Source organism: Corylus avellana, chromosome ca2 (genome assembly GCF_901000735.1).
Source record: "Corylus avellana chromosome ca2, CavTom2PMs-1.0".
NCBI lineage: Eukaryota > Viridiplantae > Streptophyta > Magnoliopsida > Fagales > Betulaceae > Corylus > Corylus avellana.
Window position 1 is genome coordinate 1,852,733 of NC_081542.1, and position 11,479 is coordinate 1,864,211.

The following is an 11,479-nucleotide window of genomic DNA, read 5'->3' on the forward strand; positions in this document are numbered from 1 at the left end:
GTAGGAATTTCAGGAATTTGAGCCTTTTCATTTTCCTTGTACTTCCGAGCCAATTGGGGGATTACATTGTGGTATGTGCAGTAAAGGATACTCTCCAAGTACGGCCTTGAAAATAATGCTAGTTGGGCTATGTTAAATTATTATTTATTTTATATATAAAATTGTTGATTTTGTTATTTAATTAATATTCTAATATTATATAAAAAAAAATTATAATTCTAATATGTGATAGACATGCATGTTATATTATCCCCTAGGCCAATTTGTTACCCAATTGTATCTAAAAGTGCAAGTCTCTGTCAAATTGACAAAAATTTTCTTTCGCTCATGTGAAAATCACGTATATATATTTTAGATAAATGTTAATTTAATAGATTAGATTAAAAAAAATTGGTTCGGACCAATTTAGAGTAAAATTATCGAATTTACCATATGACCGATAACATGCTAACTAGCGGTTAATGTGAGCAAAAAACTTCTAATTTAAACTTTGATTGGAACTTAATATATGACTCGTTCTCAAGATGCTGCGCTGCAGCGAGTTAAACCACCGTGCATCATATGATATTATTTGTTTGATGTATAAACATGGCACACGCTAGTGGCTAGCTATAGTAGAAATAGTAGGAATTGCATGGATGGAGTTCTATTGCTATTGGTTGAAGCAATAGTAGGATTTGATGGTTAAATGGCAACCATGAAGTTTTACGGATTGAGATCGAGTGCAATAAATTATTAATGCTTTATGTAATACATACAGTTAATATGAAAGGGCAGTTAAGCCTTGGACTTATTCAAACTACTTAAACACCTGTCAAAAAACTCATGTTTTCTCACATTAGTTGTATGTAATATTAGCAATTGATTGTGATTGATTCAAATCGATTCTCATGAATAATTAAAGAGAGATTAGTTGGTTGTATTGCATGCAACTTATTTAGTAGCATTCATCTCCATTGCAATTTGCAGCTCCTTCCCACCCATCAGCTTTCATGATCTCGTGTAGTGATTTCGATTCTATTGATTAAAAGTAGGAAGTGAAACAGATGGAGAGAAATAGAGCAAAAAGCCGGGGCAAAAATGCAAAGAAATAGAAACCAGTGTCATGATTGCCTCTAGTCCTTTATGCTACGGAGCACGCGCCTCAAGAAAAAAACGCCAAGGCGTTTAATAGGGGTGTGTCATGTTTCTGGAGAGCCTATGTATGTATGTGATGAGAGATCAATCATCATCAAAAGCTCCATCATTCTTTGCCCTTTCCCACAGCTACCTTTCTATACCCTCCCCAATTCCCAAACACCCTCCGCCCCATTGAGAGCACCAAGACCCATTTGCCCATGTATGATGTATTCCTTCCAAAAATTCCTTTTCTTTTCTTTTCTTTTTTTTTTTTAAATTTTTTTTTCTTCTTATTTTCCATTACATACCCTAGCTATATAATTCAGTGAGAGAGACAAAACATGCATAACAAACAGCAGCTTTGAAAGCAAAGAGTAGCGTCACTTGGCACGAGCATTTTACGTGTGTTGGGAAAAAAGTTGCAAGCAGGGATTGGACACCAAGTTAACGAAAGGTAAAATTTATAAATATTGTCCTATTCACTAGATACTACAAGATAAGGAATCTATGTATTAGGCATAGCCTTTCAAGTTGGACCGCAATAAACCATATTTAATATATTGGAAACAAGATTGAGATATAATATTTATAATAATATTTTCCAACTAAAAAGAAAATTGGTAAAATATTATTTGTGTTGGGGTGTAACAATGTCACTCTATTTATGCTCACGGAGTGCGATTTCGAATGTCATAAAAGGATTTGACTTTTTTCACTAAACACCAATTAATTTTTAGATGAAATAGTCAAAGACCCGACCCAACAATTTAGATTTGGCTTAAGTTTTGTAAAAAGAAAATTATGGACTATATTTTCTTGGAATTTTTTCAATGGACTAGATTTAATTTCAAATTTTTTATGAGAATGTAATATGCTAAATAGTTTTTTTATAGCACTTAAGTCAAATTTATATTATTTAATAGACTCTTATATAAATATCATATATAAATAACTTATTATTATTTTTTCATTGGAGGCACCTTGAGGTTGGTAGCAGACACTTTTGGTGTTTGAGGTTCATTATTTTCGAATAACTTATTATTATTATTATTATTATTACACCCAAAATTAATTATCTCGATACGCGTCTCTAAGAGGTAGCTCAATCAACTGGGACCACGCTTAATGAAACGGAGGTCACTAGTTCGAATCCCCCTCCCCTCCTTGTGCGGACATGTCAAAAAAAAAAAAAAAATTATCTCGAACTGCTTCCAGCCTTCTACTAGATCGAATGATCGATCCTCTGTTGTCTCATTTTCTTTTTCTGTTTTTGATCGAGGGCGTTACATGTGTCTGGTGTTGTTAGAAGCCTGAAAAATGAACAGAGGAGCAGTGAAAATTTAGTTCAAAATTGTTGTCTTGTTCAATATATCACTCCGGCAAATAGATGAAAAAGTTCAACAGACCCACCAGCAGAAATATTCAATATTTCCTTGAATTCTACCTGTTAAAGTCTCATAATTCCCTTTCTCTACATTCTGACTGCCTCAGTCTCTTCTTCTCTCTCTCTCTATTTGTCTCTCTCAATTTCAACTTTTTCAGATTGCATAATTTGTTTGATTTTGACACTATCATCATGAGATTTGCCTTTCCTTATCATGCATTTACATGGGGTTTTGCCCCCCCCTCTCTCTCTCTCTCTCTCTTAGACATAATAAGGGATATGTGGGTGTTTGTTTCTTTGGCCATGTAGTCACGGTCTCCTCTCTTTGATAAACTTTTAGACTAATTGATTTGCCAGTGAAGCTCTCTCTCTCTCTCTCTCTATCTCTCTTATCCAAATCCCTGTGCTGCTTACCTCATAAGGTAGTGCCCTATTGTGCCTCAGCCGTAGTGGTACACTGCCTTTTCTTTCGGGTAATCATCCCTCTTGCCCTTATTTTCTTCCCCATATCTCTTAAGATCATTTCCCTCTCTCTCTCTCTAGACTGCTACGGCCCTCATTTTCTTTCTTTCTCTCTTACTGATCACTATAAGAAAGTAAGATAGAGACTTTCAACCATATAGAGCAAACCCTAGCCACAAGTTTTTATTGATCTTCTATATTTGGTTTTCAAATTAAGGCCATCGACCTAAATGTTTTTCCACTGATAATTTAGCACAAGCATTGATGCAGCAAAAACTTACTTAGAAAGGACATACTATATGCTCTAGCCTCTAGAGTTTGATGTCAGTGGTTACTTTCATGCAATTTAATATGCCTGTTTCATACTTGTACTGTTCAAGCGTTTTATGGTGGACCCACATCTTTTTTCATTTTGGGATGTTGGCTTTAAACTAAACCTTTTTATTGGACCACGCCTAATTTGAGTGCATATTTGCAGGATCAGAACAATGAACTCTGGTCCCCGATTAATGTATTTTTTCTTTCTTGTTTTGTTGCAGCTCAGTGGGCTGACTGACTAGGTTTAATTCAGTTGTTTGACCTCTCACTATTTATCTTTATGGCCACAAATGCATATGGAACACTTCTCTTCTTGAATTTCATAAGAATGAGTGAGGGGGTTCGAGGCCGGATAATTTGAGGTAGAGGGCTCACTTACTCGTTGTACTTAAGTTAAGGGGCGAAAAATTTATTTTTGTTTTACAAATTCGGGCAAAGAATTGTAAGAAATCCGATCCGGAATTTGGTTGTTATTGTTGAGTAATGCTATAAATCTTCTTAAAGTCCTTTTAGAGTTATCCTAAATGTGATGTGGTTTTTAAAATTATCGTTAAATTTGATATGTGATTTATTGACTTTTGATCTATTAGTGATTTTAAAAGTCACATTATGTTTTAGATGATTCTAGAAAGACTTATAGCATTACTCATTGTTTAAGGTTAAATGGGACCATGTGCAAATCATTTCATTTAAATTTTATGTAGATTAAGTACTGTCATAATATGGACTCTATTCTCACAAAATGAAACTAAAACATGGAATTTGTACTAAAAGGAAAAGGAGAGAGAAGACTTCATGAAGCAGAGATTTTCAGACCAGTCCTGTACGTTAATGTCTTGCATTAAAGATAGGGTTCAGTTTTAACAAATGGACAGCCCAAATGACACCCTTTTCACAAAATATGGGTTAGAAATATGGATCGGGATTGACTACAATTTGTTGGCTGAATTTTTGTCAATTCAGATAACTTCCACGGAGATGGAATGTGGAACCCCTACTTGTCCCAAACAAGTGAGCCTTGCACAGTTGCACCTGTCCTCTTTATACGGTGGCCGGAATTTGACAAATAGCAACTAATCCACGTCCTCGAAATACCGGAACCTAGTTTCATAATTGTAAATTATTACTGAATCCTAATTTCATGGATGTGAATTATTCGCGCTCCTACCTCTTGACTATAATTACTATTCAAAGGTTTTGCTATGATTGATCTATCAAGCGTGCTTCATGCAGGAATGGCCCATGATTTTCTTCATTATCATTTGCAAGTTTATTTAGCTAACATGAGAATTTGATAATTGGGGGTAAAAGAGGAAGCTGATAGCAAGATAAATGAGAACCAAAAGGGATTGTGGAAAGGTATGCAAAGGTCAAAGGTATCTTTCGAACACACACAGCTCGGATCGACAAAAGGAACTGTGTCATAGTCTTCTAGTGGCAGGTCCCATGAAGATCCCAATATGTAATCACATTACATTGTTAAATTGTAATAAGCATCTTCAATTCCAGCCTTTGAATCATTAACCAAAGAGTTCTTCAATTCCATTTCGTATCAAATAAGAGTTTGATGGTGCTCAAAATCAACAATTACTTCAAGCTGCTCGGTAGGGAGAAGCTCCTCTTGCAAAGTGAGGAAGAGGTTGGTCTTGGAGGATCGAGGGTACTCTCACGCCCAAGTTAGTAGAGACTTTCTCAAAATGAATAACTTTAAAAAATCATAGCGTGTATACTTGATGACGCATCTTTTTTCTTTTATAAGGTTGTCGTTCCTGCCCTTGCTCTCTAAGGCTTCAGTGACTCTCGCCAATAGTTTGTTGCTGATGTGGAGATCTCCTCCTAAAAATGTATTGGGGATGGTTGCATAGTATGAGCAAGCAGTTGAGTGAGATGACTTTGGAAGGAATTGACTAGAGCGTAGTACTTGAGCGAGCAAGGGTGTACTTGGGTTTGAGGCTCTGTTGGGTTTTGTTGTTTGAGGCTGGTGGGTCTTTGTGATGTCGAAGAGCTGGCTGGGCTTCCCTAAGGGACATGCCCTCTTTTGGGTTCATTGGTATTTGGGCCCTTATATACCACATTTGTATCTTTTGCAGACCCAATTAGCTCTTCAATTTTATTTTATTTATTTTTTTAATAAAGACTAATCTAAGGGCTTGAACCGAACACATCAACAGAATTCATTCTATTCATCACTCCATTATCCCCTTCCCATACCCCTAAAGCTATGGGGGATGATGGGGGATGAGAGGAAAATAATAGGGTAATGTATTATGTATAGCATTATTCCATCATTAGTAATTTAGTGTGAGACAAAATTTCCACTTTCTTGCATTACTCAGATAATATACTAAGAGACTGTTTAGAATTGTGTTTGAAAAATAGAGTTTTTAAATCAAAAAGAGCTTTTAAGCAATAACTTCATTTTTAAGTTTTTGCTAAAAGTGCGTTTTAGCCATTTTTAGACTTTTTGGACCCTTAAAAACTCGCTTTTAATTTTTTTATCAAACAACTATTTTTTTCTTCAAATAGACTTTTTGAGTATTAAAAACACTTTTAACCTCCTCAAACACAATCCCAAATAGGCCTAAATCAAGGAAATTAATTGCTCCTGATATTCGATTGCTGTGCTGAACCATACACGTACCTGGAGAATTAATTAGAAACTTGGATGCAAGTAAAATTCAATCAAAATGTGAAAATCCTAAAACTTGCCAGAGATTTAATTAGAAGCTCAAAATGCAAGTAGACAGTGAACATTCAATCAAAATCTCAACTTCTTGATAGTTTTATCAGTGGTGAAAACCTACTAAAGTACATTAAATCAATCAGTTGGCAAATGAATTACACTTTATAGTGCCAGAAAATAAATGAAAAAAAACAACTCCCAAACTACTATACCGGCAAAATTATACATACACCAAGGCATCTCAGAAAGCAATCTTTTGCATACAAGCAGTCAAAACTAATTGATCCAATCATACCAGCCACGCTTCAAGCTACAACCCAACACTGCAACCTAGCTCTCGACCGGTCACTCATTTATCAGGCCCGCACAGAGATTCCAGCTACAGAAGTTAGAAGTTTCTCAAGTGTGAACATCAGTTGCCCACATTCTTCCTGACTCTCCACCTATTTGGAGGCCCTTGTCGATTCCATGCTGATTCACGACGGTCTATATAGGTGTCACTTCCCTCAGCAAATCCCCTCCAGGTTGATTCACGACGGTCTACGTAGGTGTCACTTCCTCTGCTGGTTGATTCACGACGGTCTATGTAGGCGTCACTAACCGGTCTCCTAAAATGCTGGTTCTTCATATAGCGTTCAGGTTTTGAAGTATTTATCCTTCTTGTATTGTTCACTTCATAGGACAACGGTTGAATCCCCTGCAAATCAGGTTCTGCAACATACCCAACTGGCCGTTTGAATTCATCCATTCTTCTAAATGTGATTGATATCCTAAAAAAATTATAACAAATGGATACGTGAGTAAAAAACAAAACAAAAAACAAAAGGCATCTGTACAAGCAAACAAGAATTACATTGTAAGGTTTTGACAGATACCTCTTTGCAGGAACTGCAGGCACACAATGCTTAGCCACATCAGCCCCATTTCCATTTAAGACAAGAACAGATCTGAAGGAAAAATGGCGACTAAGTATTCCAAACCAAAAACAATGGAATGATAAAAAAAATACTTCGACATAATCAACTCTAAACTCAGGTGACAAGCTGCAGAAAAATAATAGGGAGAGAAAAACAAGGAAAAGAATTCAGCAGATCACACTTACCCCAGTGGTAGGGGGATTTCAAAGGAACCGGAAAACTCGCCAGGACCCAAAATTTTCAAGTTAGATCCAAAAAGTATATTGCATTCACTTAGAAATGACACAGTGCAGAAAGGCCGCACAAAGTCATGGTTGTCAATGTGCGGAGGTATACAGTCCCCTTCTTCATAGATGTTGACGATGCAACTATCAGGTACACAGCTAGGAGGAAGTACATGCCATCTGATCAGCCTCCTAATGATCACCTTGAAAAGAGGAGGCATAGGATCCACGGATTCATCATTGAGGATGCCAGGCGGATTACCTTTTTTATCCTGTCACCGGAATACTAAACTTTTTAGCACTTTTATCATTTATAATTCTACTTTCTTTTTTTTGATAAGTAAAGGATCAAACTTGAGGCAACATTTATAATTCTACTTTCTATGATTATACCAATGCCACCAGAGCATAATAATTAGCTAAATCCCACAATAAACCATGACTTATAGACCATATGGCAGGAAAAACTTACTGGTGCATAATTGTAACAGCAACCAAATTGTATAGTTACACGTCCCTTGCCCCTCATCCACTTACTGGGTGCTGTATATGTCCGTTCTGCAAGAAGTTTGGAGATACATAAATAACGCAGTACTTCGAGATATATATACTTACCAATGAGTTTGCAAAATTCAGCATAGAAGAACAAAACAGAACAAAAAGAAACTCCCATCCAAACCAATTCATGAAAGCAAAAATAAGTTTGACACTAAAACGATAAAATTATACTTATTTTCCTATCTCAAAGAAACATATACATGCATACAGTAAAAATTTGATCACAGGTAATTTAAGGCTTCCAGTCAACAATCAACCCGTATATATTAATAGGCTTAGTAACCGAACAATTAAGGGAAAGAAAAAAATCAGAACATAGGAAGACAGAAAATATTTGGCACTTGCATTCAGGTGAATGAAATATTCATCCAAATAAACATCATGCAAACCAAGGTATGGACTACAATTACATTTGGCCTACACCAAAGTTTGTGGATGCCAAAGAGTGTAGACTAAAGGGTGAACCTCCTACTACACAATTGTTTAAATCCCAGAGAGGAAAATAGTATATAGTTATTCACCATCAAAAAGTACTAGATCCTTTTTAACACCTGACATATTGATTGTGCAAGTGCCTCCCAATTCATACAAAAATATTACTGAAGAAAGGAATTTGTTATCGTAAAAGCCTCACCAAACAAACAGGATTCCTCATACAATTTTGGGTGCCTACACACAATGACTTGCCAATTAAATGAACCCACCCCACATATCACAAAATCCCCACTGCAAACCTTTAATGCTATAGCAAGCTTCAGTATCAATCGCAATTACTCAAAAAAAAAAAAAAAACCGAAAAAAACACACACACACACAGACAATTTCAAAAATTGGCCCAAGACAACCAGACCAAGTAAGCTGAAACAGCAAACTAACCTTTCAATTCCCTTTTTCTCCCCTTCTCCTCAAGCTCATACACATAATCCACAATCCTCTTCTGCTCCGCCGCACTAAAAATACCCTTGTGAAGCTCAAGCCCATCGACTATATTAACAAACTTTCCACCCACTCTTTCCAAGCATATAAAGTCTTTCTTTCGCTCCACATCCTTGAACCGAATGTATTCTCTCTGTTCCCTCGACAGGTTCGGCTTCGGCTTCTCGATAGCCTTCACAGACACCCTCAATGCCCCGGTGGAAGCATTCACATCAACCGACCGTTTCCTTATCTCCGAGGAGTCCACCACCTCGTCCTCCTCCTCTCCCCCAAAATCGTCTTCTTCCTCTTGTGCCATGTCGGCCCAGGACATTCGATGATGGCTCGGTGATCCGCTCGTGGACGGGTCTGGGTCCCCGGGTTCAGGATCCCCGTCCGCACCGTCTTTCCAACTACCGAGCGAGTTGGTCTCACAGTTGTCGTCTACGTGCTTATCATTCATCCCCTGCTCCGATCCGGGTTTATCGGGACTCGTAGCATCCAAATTCTCATCCGGGTGATCCAATTCGGCATTAGCATCGAGTTCTACAATCCCAATTCATACAATTGCAAAAGAAAATTAATACGAATAATATAACGAACAAAAACCCTAAGAAAAACACAAGAAAGGCAACAAAGAAAAGAAAAACCTAAATTTGTATTAAAAAAAACCCTAATTGCGGAAAAATAACGCTAGCCAAATAAAAAAAAACAAAAATTAAAGAACCTCTACGTACAATTCAGCTAAGCCGAAGTACCAGAGAGAGAGAGAGAGTATGGTCAGTACCTGAGTCGAGTGAGCGCACGCGATCGGAGAGCGTTTGGGCGCAGTGGTCGCAGAGGTCTCGGGAGAGGAAGGGGAGCCACGTGGTCAGGAACTCCGACGCGATCCGGAGATCGGAGCGCTTGTACGTGACCAGAAACGGGTCGTGGTCCCTCGGTTCAACCCGGCGATCGTCGCCCATGACGCTGATGCGAGTAAACGACGTAGGATTGCTTGTGGAGGAGATTGATTAGCCGCGCGGTTACGAGGGTCAATGTTACAACTGACAATGTGTGCGTGGGAGACGGTAGTTTGGGACGCTTACATTATATAGGAGAGGATTTCTCCGTTTCCTATCAGTATTAGGATTCCTTTGGTATGGGCCGCTAAACATTTGGGCTTGTTGGGCTTGAGCAAGTCCTACACTATTTGGGCTGGCCCTAACTTATTCCCCCCCAACCCCCCACAATCTCGAGGCAAAGATTCGATTTTTTTTTTTTTTTTTCCTTTTTTAAGAAGAATATACGGTTTGATGAAAGGGAATATTAGTCATTTATGAACAGTTTGTTAATGGGAAGATTGAAATATTTTAGATTTTTTAAGATTACCTATATATATATATATATATATATATATATCTTGTTTTTCAATTCAATCTACGAAAATTGACATGAATAGATTCTAATTTTATAAACTAAGTTAGAGAAAAAAAAAAATTCATCCAAGAGGAAAAATTTGTCCATAGTGAGGTTTTTAGATTTTTTATTTAATAATTTTGATTTTGGCAAAAAACAAAAAGTGAGCTAGAGAAAAATTAATAAAATTTATTAATTTGAGTTTCATAATCTATCTGTAAGTCTCATAAATATTAAAAGCTTTGAACTTCTAGCAATCCGAACAGCAAAATTGCTATGAATTTTTATCATTTTTTTTTTTTTTGGTTTACTTCAATAGTAATCAAGTTCCGGATCAGGACCTACAACATATAATCATAAAATTCACATATTCAAATAAATAGTGAATAACTCAAAATTTATTCCACAAAATGAGCCAGTCCGTTCCTACTTCCTAGATGAAATTGGTGATTAAAGGCCCCACGTAAAGCCCAAGCCTGCCCACATCGCATTATTTCTTTATGGAAACGTCAAGCATCCAACGCCAACCAAGAAACCTTGTCACGCCCAAAGGATAAGAAATCCAACCGCTAGAGCTGCTCTTGCTAGTTTCTACCAGCAAGCAGCAATGGGCACTAATTTCCTCCAACCCCTCGCTTCAAAATCAGCACCATCAACCACCCTCATCTTCACCAAACCTTCTATTAAACCCAACCAAATCTTCCTGCCTCGTCTCCAACGATCGCTCAGAGTAACTCCCACCAACACCAGCAGTACCGACAACAACGAAGCTAATGGAGACGGTGCTCGGCCACAGGCTCCTCCGCCAAACCCAGTGGAAATCAGGTTCAAGCGAAGGTCAAGAAGGCGTTCAAGACAGCAGAGGGAGGAGGATGCTGCCGGCAATGGGCGGGTCATGAAAGCGCAAGCTTCAGCTCCAGACCCTCCGAAGAAGTGGGAGGACATGAGTTTTGGAGAGAAGGCAATAGAGGTGTACGTGGGCGAAAAGGGTGTACTGTTTTGGCTCAACAAGCTTGCTTACGCTTCCATCTTCATCGTCATCGGAGGTTGGATACTATTCCGGTTTGTGGGTCCTGCGCTTAATCTTTACCAGCTGGACTCTCAGCCTTTGTCTCCTACTTCCGTGTTTAAGGGTTCGTGATTAAAACCCACAATACAAGAAAGGCGAAATTATGATCTTAAATTAAGACTGAAATTTTGTAGCTTTCAGATAATGAAGTGGGAATTGGCGTATCTACTACTCCTTTCTCATCTTTTTACCATCTCTTTTGTTACATATCTTTATTTCAAGCACACAATAAGATTAGGATCATTCTTCAATCGGATCACAGAATGAAATGGAGATTACATCTTTATTTCAAGCACATAAGATTTCGGTCGTTCTTCAATTGGATCACAGAATGAAATGAAGATGATTGGTTCAAATTTTATTTAGTTGTCATTTTAAATTTTAAATGACGTAATATGTGAAAATCTAACTTAAACCATGAAATTAATTATC

At 37.5% G+C, this 11,479-nt stretch overlaps 2 protein-coding genes across 2 annotated transcripts; one reads left to right on the forward strand and one right to left on the reverse strand.

Moving 5' to 3' along the window:
- Nucleotides 1-6,036: 6,036 nt before the first annotated feature.
- Nucleotides 6,037-9,639, reverse strand: LOC132172056 (RNA demethylase ALKBH9B). Its single transcript, XM_059583488.1, has 6 exons — nucleotides 9,368-9,639; nucleotides 8,542-9,126; nucleotides 7,580-7,665; nucleotides 7,069-7,379; nucleotides 6,842-6,913; nucleotides 6,037-6,736 (listed from the first exon to the last, which is right to left on the reverse strand). Exons 1-6 carry the CDS (start codon nucleotides 9,543-9,545, stop codon nucleotides 6,379-6,381), a joined length of 1,590 nt encoding a protein of 529 aa, XP_059439471.1. The 5' UTR covers nucleotides 9,546-9,639; the 3' UTR covers nucleotides 6,037-6,378.
- An 857-nt stretch (nucleotides 9,640-10,496) lies between these two features.
- On the forward strand, nucleotides 10,497-11,211 carry LOC132172096 (uncharacterized). The gene has a single exon (XM_059583540.1). The coding sequence runs from the start codon at nucleotides 10,586-10,588 to the stop codon at nucleotides 11,117-11,119; it is 534 nt and encodes a 177-aa protein (XP_059439523.1). The 5' UTR covers nucleotides 10,497-10,585; the 3' UTR covers nucleotides 11,120-11,211.
- The last annotated feature ends 268 nt before the right edge of the window (nucleotides 11,212-11,479 follow it).

Coding starts and splice junctions, on each gene's coding strand:
- LOC132172056 (XM_059583488.1), bottom strand. CDS start 9,545: ATGGGCGACGATCGCCGGGTTGAACCGAGGGACCACGACCCGTTTCTG. Junction 7,666..8,541: donor GAGAAAAAGGGAATTGAAAG/GTTAGTTTGCTG, acceptor AACTTCTTGCAG/AACGGACATATACAGCACCC. Junction 6,737..6,841: donor CCTGCAGTTCCTGCAAAGAG/GTATCTGTCAAA, acceptor TAATTTTTTTAG/GATATCAATCACATTTAGAA.
- LOC132172096 (XM_059583540.1), top strand. CDS start 10,586: ATGGGCACTAATTTCCTCCAACCCCTCGCTTCAAAATCAGCACCATCA.